This window comes from Primulina tabacum, chromosome 10, assembly GCF_025594145.1.
Source record: "Primulina tabacum isolate GXHZ01 chromosome 10, ASM2559414v2, whole genome shotgun sequence".
In the NCBI taxonomy this organism is placed as follows: domain Eukaryota; kingdom Viridiplantae; phylum Streptophyta; class Magnoliopsida; order Lamiales; family Gesneriaceae; genus Primulina; species Primulina tabacum.
This window is the reverse complement of record NC_134559.1, coordinates 16,946,520-16,960,717: the sequence shown is the minus strand read 5'-3', so window position 1 is coordinate 16,960,717 and position 14,198 is coordinate 16,946,520. Positions and strand designations below refer to the sequence as shown.

Genomic DNA, 14,198 nt, shown 5'->3' with positions numbered 1-14,198 from the left:
GGGGAAAGTGCCATTTTATGGTACAAGAAGGCATAGTATTGGGGAACAAAATATCAGAGCATGGAATAGAGGTGGATAAGGCAAAAGTAGAAGTTATCAAGAACTTACCACCTCCGACATCCATAAAGGGAGTTAGAAGTTTTCTAGGCCACGCCGGCTTTTATCTACGTTTTATTAAAGACTTTTCAAAAATTGCCAAACCTCTATCTTCTTTACTAATGAAAGATGTGCCGTTTGATTTTAACTCTTACTGTCTGCAGGCATACGAGGATTTAAAGGAGCGCTTGGTGACAGCTCCTGTTTTGGTGGCACCGGATTGGGATCTACCCTTCGAGGTCCTGTGCGATGCCAGCGATACTGCGGTTGGTGTTGTTCTTGTCCAGCAGAAAAACAAGGTATTTTATACTGTTGCGTGTTTTCTTGATTGGTCGCAAGCGCACAACGTCAAATTATAGTAAAATATATTTTTGAGTACAAGTGTCGATCCCACGAGGAGTATGTATATAAAGTATATTAGTGCTTGTGATTAAAATACTCTCGACTTTATTTCGAAAATTCAATTAAAAGATTTGGTTGCAATAATTATATTGAAAATGGATTTAAACATAACACCAATTTATAACAATTAACAATGGAATAAAATATCTAGAGGTCCGATTTCACGCAACTGTCCACCATGTGTTATGTTATAAAAATCCTTCTTATTCATTAGCCAAGAATCCTATAATTATCTACTCCCTCTCCCGAGTGTTAAGTCGATATTAGTTATCTAAAAATAGATTTCAACGTTCCCATCAACAAGCTACAATCAAAAAACACATCAAGCATTAGATTCTCTATGAGCTTCGATAGCATTATAGGAACTCCCGAACTCTATAAATACCATTGATGTATTTTTCCCTTTTCTTGTTTATAATTTCCTCTTCCGAGTGATAAATTGTAAACATATAAATCATTCAAATTATGACCAACAAATTTAAAGCATTAATATTAGAATAATACAAATGAACAATAAGAAAAACTTAAATAGCTTAGTTCATAAAATCCAACACATGGTTTCTAGTTTTGTTCCATCTTTCCTCTAGAAATTAAAATTAGTTCATGATAACACAAGTAAAACAACAAAATATAGTTCTAAAACAAGACATATCAAATGAAAATAAAAGAAAGAAGAACTTACAACAAGAGTTTGAAGGGCTGATTCCGTCCCCGGAGATGTGCAGCAGATTTTCCAAAAGAACTTGATGAACTTGAGTCTTCAATCTTCTAGCAGCAGCCTCCACTCTTCCCTTGGCTCCCTAATATCTTAGATGGTAGGTAAATGATGTCCTTTTATAGTCTAAACAAGCCTCAATTCGTAGCACACCAATATCTTGGACTTTCATGCGCAGCACACAAAAATACAGATTTTCCGGATTCTGTTTTTCAAGGGGTGATGGTGCGGTCAAGAGGACACCGCGGGTGCGGTGTTGGTTCTGGTGTGCGAGCGCCGGTGCGGTCTGGATTTTAGCGCGGGTTCACTGCTTCACTGCGGGTGCGGTGCTTGTATAAGCGCGGGTGCGCTGCTGCTTCTGTATTTTTTTTATCTTTTGCACTTTTCAATTCAACACTTTACTATTCCAAACTCTCTTTCTAAGCGTCCAAACTACAACAACAAAAACAACAACAAATCACATAAAACCTGCTCAAGAATCACACAATTCCAAGTTAAAAATAAGTAATAAAAGTACAATAAATTGCACTTATCAAACTCCCCCAAACTTAGGATTTTGCTAGTCCCGAGCAAAACAAAACAACATGAACAAAGAAAGTCATGAAATATTTTAAAGAACTTGGCCTCAAGATAATTTAACCAACCCTTCATGCATTCACAATTCAAATCAATTCAACCAATTTTTCATCCGGATATAATCATGCAATCAGTTAATTTTCTTAACTTCTAATCTCTTCAACTCATGTTTCAAAACATTCTCAATTGATTTCAATTTTTACAAACACAATCAAAGAGGTCTTTTACGGTAAAAATTGGGTTCGAAGCAATATTCATTCAAGAAAGGAGTACCCAATAAATATTTGATGCAATGAAGTGTGTGTAAAGTTGATCAAGATTCGTACTCAATGGAAGTGTTTATCGATTGTCCATAGGCTTGATCCAAAAACTTGTTGCGTGTTTTCTTGATTGCTCGCAAGCGCACGACGTCAAATTATAGTAAAATGTATTTTTGAGTACAAGTGTCGCTCCCACGAGGAGTATGTATATAAATATATATTAGTGCTTGTGATTAAAATAATCTCGACTTTATTTAGAAAATTCAATTAAAAGATTTGGTTGCAAGAATAATTAGATTGAAAATGGATTTAAACGTAACACAAATTTATAACAATTAACAATGGAATAAAAGATCTAGAGGTCCGATTTCACGTAACTGTCCACCATGTGTAATTTCTTGTAGCTATGTTATAAAAATCCTTCTTATTCATTAGCCAAGAATCCTATAATTATCTACTCCCTCTCCCGAGTGTTAAGTCGATATTAGTTATCTAAAAATAGATTTCAACGTTCCCATCAACAGTCTACAATTAAAAAACACATCAAGCATTAGATTCTCTATGAGCTTCGATAGCATTATAGGAACTCCCGAACTCTATAAATACCATTGATGTATTTTTCCCTTTTCTTGTTTATAATTTCCTCTTCCGAGTGATAAATTGTAAACATATAAATCATTCAAATTATGACCAATAAATTTAAAGCATTAATATTAGAATAATACAAATGAACAAAAAGAAAAACTTAAATAACTTAGTTCATAAAATCCAACACATGGTTTCTAGTTTTGTTCCATCTTTCCTCTAGAAATTAAAATTAGTTCATGATAACACAAGTAAAACAACAAAATATACTTCTAAAACTAGACATATCGAATGAAAAATAAAAGAAAGAAGAACTTACAACAAGAGTTTGAAGTGCTGATTCCGTCCCGGAGATGTGCAGCAGATTTCCCAAAAGAACTTGATGAACTTCAGTCTTCAATCTTCTAGCAGCAGCCTCCACTCTTCCCTTGGCTCCCCAATACCCTAGATGGTAAGTAAATGATGTCCTTTTATAGTCTAGACAAGCCTCAATTCGTAGCACACCAATATCTTGGACTTTCATGCGCAGCACAAAAAAATACAGATTTTCCGGATTTTGTTTTTCAAGGAGTGCGGATGCGGTCAAGAGGACACCGCGGGTGCGGTGTTGGTTCTGGTGTGCGAGCGCAGGTGCGGTCTGGATTTTAGCGCGGGTTCACTGCTTCACTGCGGGTGCGGTGCTTGTATAAGCGCGGGGGCGCTGCTGCTTCTGTATTTTTTTTATCTTTTGCACTTTCCAATTCAATACTTTACTACTCCAAACTCTCTTTCTAAATGTCCAAACTACAACAACAAAAATAACAACAAATCACATAAAACCTGCTCAAGAATCACACAATTCCAAGTTAAAAATAAGTAATAAAAGTACAATAAATTGCACTTATCAAACTCCCCCAAACTTAAGATTTTGCTAGTCCCGAGCAAAACAAAACAACACGAACAAACAAGTCATGAAATATTTTAAAGAACTTGGCCTCAAGATAATTTAACCAACTCTTCATGCATTCACAATTCAAATCAATTCAACCAATTTTTCATCCGGATATAATCATGCAATCAGTTAATTTTCTTAACTTCTAATCTCTTCAACTCATGTTTCAAAACATTCTCAATTGATTTCAATTTTTACAAACACAATCAAGAGGTCTTTTTCGGTAAAAATTGGGTTCAAGACAATATTCATTCAAGAAAGGAGTACCCAATAAATATTTGATGCAATGAAGTGTGTGTAAAGTTGATCAAGATTCGTACTCAATGGAAGTGTTTATCGATTGTCCATAGGCTTGATCCAAAAACTTGTTGCGTGTTTTCTTGATTGCTCGCAAGCGCACGACGTCAAATTATAGTAAAATGTATTTTTGAATACAAGTGTCGCTCCCACGAGGAGTATGTATATAAATGTATATTAGTGCTTGTGATTAAAATAATCTCGACTTTATTTAGAAAATTCAATTAAAAGATTTGGTTGCAAGAATAATTAGATTGAAAATGGATTTAAACGTAACACCAATTTATAACAATTAACAATGGAATAAAAGATCTAGAGGTCCGATTTCACGTAACTGTCCACTATGTGTAATTTCTTGTAGCTATGTTATAAAAATCCTTCTTATTCATTAGCCAAGAATCCTATAATTATCTACTCCCTCTCCCGAGTGTTAAGTAGATATTAGTTATCTAAAAATAGATTGCAACGTTCCCATCAACAGTCTACAATCAAAAAACACATCAAGCATTAGATTCTCTATGAGCTTCGATAGCATTATAGGAACTCCCGAACTCTATAAATACCATTGATGTATTTTTCCCTTTTCTTGCTTATAATTTCGTCTTTTGAGTGATAAATTGTAAACATATAAATCATTCAAATTATGGCCAATAAATTGAAAGCATTAAGATTAGAATAATACAAATGAACAATAAGAAAAACCTAAATAGCTTAGTTCATAAAATCCAACACATTGGTTCTAGTTTTGTTCCATCTTTCCTCTAGAAATTAAAATTAGTTCATGATAACACAAGTAAAACAACAAAATATACTTCTAAAACAAGACATATCGAATGAAAAATAAAAGAAAGAAGAAAAGAACAAGAGTTTGAAGTGCTGATTCCATCCCCGGAAATGTGCAGCAGATTTCCCAAAAGAACTTGATGAATTGAGTCTTCAATCTTCTAGCAGCAGCCTCCATTCTTCCCTTGGCTCCCCAATACCCTAGATGGTAAGTAAATGTTGTCCTTTTATAGTCCAGACAAGCCTCAATTCGCAGCACACCAATATCTTGGACTTTCATGCGCAGCACAAAAAAATACAGATTTTCCGGATTCTGTTTTTCAAGGAGTGCGGATGCGGTCAAGAGGACACCGCGGGTGCGGTGTTGGTTCTGGTGTGCGAGCGCAGGTGCGGTGCTTGTATAAGCGCGGGTGCACTGCTTCACTGCGGGTGCGTTGCTTGTATAAGCGCGGGTGCACTGCTTCACTGCGGGTGCGTTGCTTGTATAAGCGCGGGTGCGCTTCTGCTTCTGTATTTTTTTTAATCTTTTGCACTTTCCCAACACTTTACTACTCCAAACTCTCATTCTAAGCTTCCAAACTACAACAACAAAAACAAAAACAAATCACATAAAACCTGCTCAAGAATCAAAAAATTCCAAGTTAAAAATAAGTAATAAAATTACAATAAATTGCACTTATCACATACGATATAATACGCAAGTAAAACCTTAGATGAGGTTGAATTGAATTATGCAACCACTGAAAAGGAATTACTTGCAGTAGTATTCGCGCTTGATAAATTTCATTCATATCTTGTTTTATCCAATGTCATTGTTTACACAGACCACTCTGCACTTAAATATTTACTTGCTAAGAAAGATGCAAAGCCACGCCTACTTAGGTGGATTTTATTGTTACAAGAATTTGATCTACAAATAAAGGATAAGAAGGGTGTTGAGAATGTAATAGCGGATCACTTGTCTCGATTAGAATTTATCAGTAATGATAGTGTCGATCATGCTATTAATGATTGGTTTCCTGATGAGCAGCTATTTGAGGTGAAACATTGTCCTTGGTATGCAAATTTTTCTAACTTCCTTCTCATAGGCACACCACCACCAAATCTATCGTTTCACCAACGAAAGAAATTCTTCTCTGACGTGAAACATTATTTTTGGGAGGAACCATTTTTGTTTAAGATTTGTGCAGATTCCATGATAAGAAGGTGTGTTGCAGAGGAGGAGTTTGGTAAAATTCTTAACCATTGCCATGACCGTGAGGTAGGTGGTCATTTTGGACCAACAAGGACGACATCTAAGGTACTTGAATGTGGATTCTATTGGCCAACTCTATTTAAAGATGCTCGTTCTTATGTGCTTACCTGTGATAAATGCCAGCAGATAGGTAACATCTCTTACTGTCATGAAATGCCATTAAATAATATTCTTGAGTGTGAGGTTTTTTATGTGTGGGGGATAGACTTCATGGGACAGTTTCCCAGTTCATTCACGAAAAAATATATTTTGGTGGCGGTTGACTATGAGTCTAAGTGGGTAGAGGCACAAGCATATGCCACTAATGATGCTCAAGTGGTCCTGAAATTTCTAAAGAAAAATATTTTTAACAGGTTTAGGACACCACGAGCAATCATTAGTTATGGTGGCACCCATTTTTGCAACAAAATCTTTAAAAAACTTTTGAGCAAATACGGTGTCACACATAAGATTTCTACCCCCTATCACCCCAGACGAGTGGTCAAGTGGAAGAGTCGAACCGAGAGATCAAGCGGATTTTTGAAAAAGTGGTAGGCATAAGTCGGAAAGACTAGGTCAGTGAGGTTAGATGATGCTCTTTGGGCATATAGGACTGCTTTCAAAATACCTAAAGGCACTACACCATATAGGTTATTGTTTGGTAAAGCATGTCATCTACCTGTAGAGTTAGAGCATCGGGCATATTGGGCAACAAAAGCACTAAACTTTAACTTTACTGATGTAGGTGAACAACATCTACTTCAATTGGATCAGTTCGAAGAATTCCAAAATCTGGCATATGATCTCGCATTATCATACAAGGAGAAGACAAAGAGGGCTCATGACAGGAGAATCATCGAAAGGGAATTCAAGGAAGTTGAAAATGTCCTGCTCTACAACTCTCGGTTGCGACTATTTCCCGAAAAATTGAAGTCGCGATTGCCTTGTCCATTCGTTATTTCTAAATTTTACCCATCGGGAGCTGTGGAACTGCAAGATGGAAAGGATGTGACATTTACGGTCAATGCCCAGCGACTGAAGCACTACATGGGTGGCATAATTGAGCCACAACTTGTAATCACCCAGTTCCAAGACAATCCAAACTAAAACTGACCGACAGTGAAGCCCTCGACTATAAATTGAGAACTACCTCTCTTCCCTTTATCTTGCAATTAATTCGATTTTGTTATTTTATTTATATATTTTACTTAATTTAAAAGAAAATTTAAAAAACCCGAGGAACTTGCGCTAGGGCGGTATTACTCTACCACCCAGCGCGACTCCCTGGCACACTAGGGATAGTGGGCATTGCGGTAGGGTGGCATTACTCTACCGCCCCAGCACGACTCCGTGGCACGCTGGGGACAGTGGGCATCGCGCTAGGGCGGTAAAACTATACCGCCCCAGCGTGACCCCTTTTATTTTCACCAGAATGCAGCGCGCTAGGGCGGTCAAACTTTACTGCCCCAGCGCGCCGCGTTATAAAACCGTCCCCTTTCGTTCTCTTTTTCATTCTGCGCGCCCACAATTTCTCCCCACACCGAAAATCTCTGATAAATTTTCCCTTCACCTTCAATCTTCCCCTCTTGATTTGCAGGCACTTAAGTTCATACAATCCCATATCACTCAAGCTGTCGGTGACTGCGTTCTTTTTCAAATTTTGAAAAGCTAAGCATATTGGCCTTGGCATCTCTCCACACCCACATTCTTACATGGCTCCAAAGAAATCAAAGGTAACACACGCCTCTTCTTCCTCATCGTCTGGTACTAGAGGTAAATATGTCAATAAAGAAAGAGGAAATAGATATGAACATGCCAAAGTTAATAGGCGCCCCATTCCGGAGCGGGGGTTTGATTTATCCTCTAGATCCTTAGGTTTGGTGCGGGCTTTTACGAACTGGGGATGGAAATCTTTTTGTGCTCCACCTAAGACCGCGGTGGTTCCGCTTGTGCGTGAATTTTACGCCAACATCGCCGAGAGGACTGATGGAGCGGCTATGGGACGGGGTAGGTTAGTCTCTTTCGACTCAACCACACTAAATGCATTATTGGCTACCCTGTAGTTGATGAGTCTGATTTAGAGGCGTTAATCGCCAATCCGAATTTCGAGTTCATTATGCAAACCATATGTTACCCGGGGGCTAGATGGAAGACGCCGAGTTGTTTTCTGGAAAAATATTTGTTGTTCAGGCCCGCGATGTGGTATGCGTTCCTATCAAAACGATTGATGCCGGTTTCACATACCAGTGACGTTCAGAAAGACCATGCCATCCTTGTCTACGCACTGATGGAGGGCATTTCCATTAATGTGGGCCGAGTGATATTTTCTTAGATGTAGCAGTCCATACACAGCTTGAGCATCGCCCTATTATTTTTACTATTATTACCGAGCTGTGTGTGCGAGCCGTGGTAGTTGTCAATGTGGAGGACGAATGGTTACAACCAATGAAGCCCATTGACGACTCGTTGGTGAAGACGAAGAGAGGCAAGCGTGCTATCGACTTCCCAGAGGTACCCGAGGAGGGGGTAGCCGCCAACCACCCACCACTACCCCCACAGCCCCGCCGACGGTCCATTATTGATAAAGTTGACGAGTTGTGTGCCTTTACGGTCCATCAAGATCAGTATAATACTGTCAACAGCACACACATGGCATCGATGGAGTCTCTGGTACGCGGGATGGCATCGCACATGGGCCTTGACACCGCAACTTGCCCACCATCAGCGGCATTCGCGCCTCCATTCCAATTCCAGTATGCTTATCCTTAGGCCGACGATAAGGAGCTTGGAGTTTTGCCACCCGAGGACGAGGAGGACGATCAGTGATTAGGGGAGTCTTCCCGTTCCCTTCTTTTTGCATTTGTTTACATATTTCATTATGTTTGCACTTTGTTTAGCATTCACCATTTTTTTTACTCTGTTCGTTTGTCTACTTGTTTTATTATTGTTGTGCACTGGGGACATTGCACATTTATATTTGGGGGGTGGGTGTTTAATGTGGTTATTTTTTTTGTTTAGGTCATCTGTTCAGTTTCGTTTTTGGTATTGAATTTGTCTCGTGTTATTGGGGTTGTCACTTGAGAAGTGGTTTGTAGTGGTGTTAGATTGGTGAGCAGTAGCCAATGATGATGTTGCATGAGTCACACACACGCAGGTCCATTTTTGTCACGACGCTAGTTTAGAACACACGAGGAGTTGACACATGAAAATCTGAATTGGATAATGAAATCTTCGGCACGAATGTTGGCTAAAGAAAAATGCATGACATAGTGAACTTGGACATTGTCTGTGGGGAATTTGAAATGCAATAGGTGACTTGAACTTGAACGCATCCCTTTAGGTACATCTTTGCTAGACCAATTCATTGAACCTGAGCCATACGCCCATATTTCTTGTTCCTATCTGAGGGAGGACAGAAGAATTCAACAAAAATATGTTGCACAAAAAAAAAGAGAAACGATGGAGATGTAAGGTGTGGGGGGGCTAAATAAAGGAATGAAATTCTATTCCTAGACTAAAAGAATGGAGATTTATGGAGTTGAAGGAAATCTGACGCAAAGTGTGGATGTGCAAAAATATTACACCACTGTACCTCCCTCATTATCCGTTCCAGCCTAGTCGACACACCTCTACCCTGCACTGATTCTTGCATATCGAGTCCTAGCCATCTATGTTGCGAATCGGTAACTAGTGAAGATGGATGTGAGAAAGGGGTTTTGCACTGACGTGTTGATTGAAGTCTCTGATGATGTTGAAAATTTTACGGTGGAAATTCATGAGGCTTGAGCTAACATTGCAAACACACACGTTTTTTTTTAAAGAAAATCCATGAAAGATTGTAATGTTGAAGCTCCATAATGAAATTTGGAAGTAGCGTCTTGTGTTAATAGATTGGTGGATAAAAGATGTGTTGATATTCGCTGAGGCAAACCAGGACCATGAATGCACCGACATACTACTTCTCGATGTTGTTCTATCCTGCAACCTATTTTGCTCGAGGGCGAGCAAAAGGTTAGTATGGGGGGGTTGATAGAGGTAATATTTACGTGTTTTAATGCATTGTGTGAGTCGTAGTTTGCATCGTTCTAGGTTATATGGAGTCTGCATTCTGTCTATTTCTTCCTATTTTATTGCATTTGATCACCGCTCACTGAAGTTATGTTAATGTGTAGAAAAATGGAGAAAAATTAACTGAAAGAGTAGGCTGGGGACAGAAGATGTCGCGCTAGGGCGGTCAAACTTGACAGCCACAGCGTGAGTGCAACAAATAAAATGAGTGCCAAGCAGAACACCTCGCGCTAGGGAAGTTTGGCGAGAGGCTGTGGAAGAAACCATAGGTACAGAAGATCGTGCGCTGGGGCGGCGAAACTTGACCGCCCCAGCGCGAATCAAAAAAGGAAAATTTCCTATTTGGATTTTATTCAACTTGGAAGGTGGAAGGCTAAAGAAAGAAGAACACTAGGCACGAAAATTATCATTCATTAAGCTGCCAAGGAGTCTAGAGAAAGAGAAAATCTTGGAGGAATTGATTGGAGTTGAAGATTCGAAGATTTCTAGGCACAATTCTTCGCAGATCTCGTCTTGTCTAGTATTTCTTAGTTAGTATTTATCGTTTAAACATTGTGTTGTCTATTTTCACTATGAATTCAAGTAGCTAAACTACAATATTTGTTGGGATTTAAAGGGATCCTACCGCGAAACTGATTTAGTTAATTCGTATTTCAATTGTTGATTTGTTCTTGAGTATACTACTGTTTTTATTATGATTATTAAAGCATAGATAACTTTAATGATAGTCTCATATCGTGAGTGAGTTCGAGAGAATAGCTTGTGATAGTATCGAGTAGTATAGTCCGTGGATCTAAAATTTGCATAGAAATTTTAAATTGGATTGTGGGGGAGGGGGGCGTGAGTTATGAGGGTTTGTGGGTAGAAATTTGTATCTTAAATAGTCAATTAGGATACTAACCAAGCTTATGCCCATTAGGAGAGTTAATTATGCCCATTAAGCCCAATTGTGCATATTTAAAATATTAAAAATTATTTTTAGTAGAAAAGTTTGTGAATTTATTAGTCGGGTGGTCAAAACGTTCGTATTTTTGTTGAAAAATAAACATCGATAAAATTTACGTCCTGATGTATAAAATTACCTCAAAACCCCTTATTTTCAAAAATTAGAAAAAACATCAACCATATTTTAAAAAAAATATTTAATAAAAATATTTTATATTTTTCAGCCCTCGGTCTTCATTCATTGATCGCAACTCGAATAACCTTTTAAAATTTTATTTAATGCAACCATGTAGAAAAATATATTTTAAACATGTCAATATGCATAACATAATTAATTAATGCAATTGAAATACACAAGTAATTTAATAACTGCGTGCATGTGGTTTGCGTGGACCTTCAAATTTTTGGGGCGTTACGTATACCGTAAGCTAGAACCGCTCTATCTCGGACTGCAACGGTTTTTGAAATGATAATTGAGTAATAAATGCCGTCTTTAGACTCAATGCGTCTGCCACTACATTAGCTTTTTCCGGATGATAGCTAATCTCAAAGTCATAGTCTTTCACTAATTCAAGCCATCGTCGTTGTCTTATATTCAACACTTTTTGGGTGAAGAAATATTTCAAACTTTTATGGTCGGCGAAAATCTTGCACTTCTCTCCAATTAAGTAATGTCTCCTAATCTTCAATTCGAATACTACCGCTGCAAGCTCAAGATCATGAGTGGGGTAGTTTTTCTCGCGAACTTTCAACTGTCTCGACGCATAGGCTATAACTCAGTCATTTTGCATCAGAACTGCACTCAAACCAAGTTTAAAAGCGTCGGTATACAGAATACTCTCCTTGCCCCGATGGCATAGCTAACACTGGTGTTGAAATCATGGCTTGCTTCAACTTGTCAAAACTGTCTTGGCACTCGGATCCCCATACAAGCTTTGCATTTTTCTTTGTCAAGGAGGTCATGGGTACTGCAATAAATGAGAATCCCTGAATAAACTTTCGATAATAGCCAGCTAGTCCCAAGAAACTTCGGATCTCTGTTACACTCTTCAGTACTGGCCATTCTTTCGCTGCCTCAACTTTACTTGGATCAACCTCCAATCCATCTCTAGAAATGATGTGGCCTAAGAACGCCTCTCTATCAGGCCAAAACTCGCACTTGCTGAATTTTGTTTATAACTTCCTATCTCGCATTATTTGCAGTGCTGTCCTCAAATGCCGACTATGCTCATCTTTGCTCTTTGAATATATAAAAATATCGTCGATAAAGACTATAACAAACTGATCTAGATACGGCTGAAATACGCAACTCATGAGATCCATGAAGATTGTTGGCGCATTGGTCAACCCAAATGGCATGACCATAAACTCATAGTGCCCATATCTAGTCCGAAACGCTGTCTTTTTAACATCAGACTCTTTCCCTTTCAAGTTATTTGTATCCAGAACGAAGATCAATCTTCGAGAATATCGATACCCCTTGCAACTGATCAAATAAGTCTTCCATTCTTGGTAGAGGATACTTGTTCTTGACAGTGACTCTATTCAGCTTTCGATAATCAATACAGAGTCGCATACTACCATCCTTCTTCTTCACAAATAATACCGGTGCCCCCCACGGAGAGTTACTAGGGCGAATAAAACCCTTGTCTAGCAATTTCTAGATTTGATCTTTCAATTATTTCATTTCAGCGGGTGCTAGATGATAAGGTGCTTTAGATATAGGAACAGTGCCCAGCAACAACTCAATAGAAAATTCCACCTCACGGTCGGGTGGAATGCAAGAAACATCCTCGGGAAATACGCAAGGAAACTCTCTGACAATATCAACAACCTCTAACTTCTGACTGATAGGAGCAAGTGTGGTAGTGACACATGCTAGAAAAGCTTGGCATCCTCGTCTCATAAGTTTCCTCGCACATAGACAAGAGATAATGTGGGGCATTTGCTTGTTCCTCACCGCCTCAAAGACAAAAGATTTCCCATTAGGCGGTCGAATAGACACTGAACTCTGACGAAAATATATCTAAGCTTCATTCGCTGATAACCAATCCATTGTTGGGACATCGTTTTTCCGCACCCAAGACACAGCGAAAGTTTAAAAATTTTGTTCTTGAGTTTCATATGTTTAAAAATATTCATAGGGTGTTTAGAATTATGCCTTTGCGTTCTCAACGCTTGGACTCCATACTATTCCAATTTTTCACGGAGATAATCCTTCTTGTAAATCACTACGAACGGCTCTTCAACTTTGATCGCCTAATTAGGTCCAGAATCAAAAACAATTTTTCTCATTTGGTTTGCACTAGAAAATCCAAACGATTTGTGCGTTGAGACTACGACTCCAATTTCCAAATTCCAGAGACAGAGCGGCGCGGCGGCACGGTGTGATAGAATAAAACAATTGGCCAAAATTTCTTTCATTTTTCAAAAGTTGGCCGTGAGTTTCTTTAGGAATTGGAGAGATTTTTCCTTTTTTATGTGCAAAAATTAGGTTTTTAATTATGACTCCTAGTGGTGTATATATAGAGTGAGACTCCTAATCTAATTTGGATTTCCTCTCCCACAAGGACTTTAATAATTTCAATATATTTAAACTCCCATATGATTAATATATAATGTATTATTAATTAACCTTTAATAATACATTATATAATAATATTATATACACATATTTTATATATCTCCATATAAAATATATACATGTATATGTATATTAAATTAAATAACCATTAATTAATTTATTAACTAACTCCTTAGTTAATTTAATTCTAGACCCCTCTAGAATATTTATGGGAATTTGTGCATGTTAATAGGCAATATTACTGGCACAATCATTTAATCAGTAAATTTCAAATTCACTAAAAAATGATTCCGAATTCATTATAACATCGATCGACGATCCGAGAGCGCCGATGTATCAAGGATACAAATCTTATTCATATAATGAAAATTGAAAATTTCGAAGATCAAAATTTTCGCTTACCATTTTAGGCAGCTGCTAGTTTTAGTGAACTCCTTCACAAAACATGCAGTTTCACTTTCCTTCCTTATTTAGAAATCATGCTAACTTCCATTTCTTCCATCCTATGGAATCAACTTATAAACTCCTTTATAAGCTTATTGTTTGATCTCCATCAAACTATAGTCGCCAAATTTCAACTCCTTGAAATTTGACTATCTCAACAGGAATATAGAATTTATACTTATGTTACCCTCAATGGTTCAGGGATACAGCTAGCTGTGGGTTCACATCTCCATGTGATTCAGAATAACTTTTATTCTTATTCGGGTTGACCCTAGTTA

General features: G+C 38.0%; 1 protein-coding gene across 1 annotated transcript; it reads left to right on the top strand.

The window, feature by feature from the left end:
- Positions 1-17: 17 nt before the first annotated feature.
- On the top strand, positions 18-6,986 carry LOC142504955 (uncharacterized). The gene is made up of 3 exons (XM_075617791.1): positions 18-395; positions 5,568-5,701; positions 6,491-6,986. The coding sequence occupies exons 1-3, from the start codon at positions 18-20 to the stop codon at positions 6,984-6,986; spliced, it is 1,008 nt and encodes a 335-aa protein (XP_075473906.1).
- The last annotated feature ends 7,212 nt before the right edge of the window (positions 6,987-14,198 follow it).

Excerpts from the sequence above, each read along its gene's own strand:
- LOC142504955 (XM_075617791.1), top strand. The coding sequence starts at position 18 with ATGGTACAAGAAGGCATAGTATTGGGGAACAAAATATCAGAGCATGGA. Across the intron at positions 396-5,567 it reads TTGTCCAGCAGAAAAACAAG|GATAAGAAGGGTGTTGAGAA; the intron begins GTATTTTATACT and ends CTACAAATAAAG. Across the intron at positions 5,702-6,490 it reads GAGGTGAAACATTGTCCTTG|GACTGCTTTCAAAATACCTA; the intron begins GTATGCAAATTT and ends TTGGGCATATAG.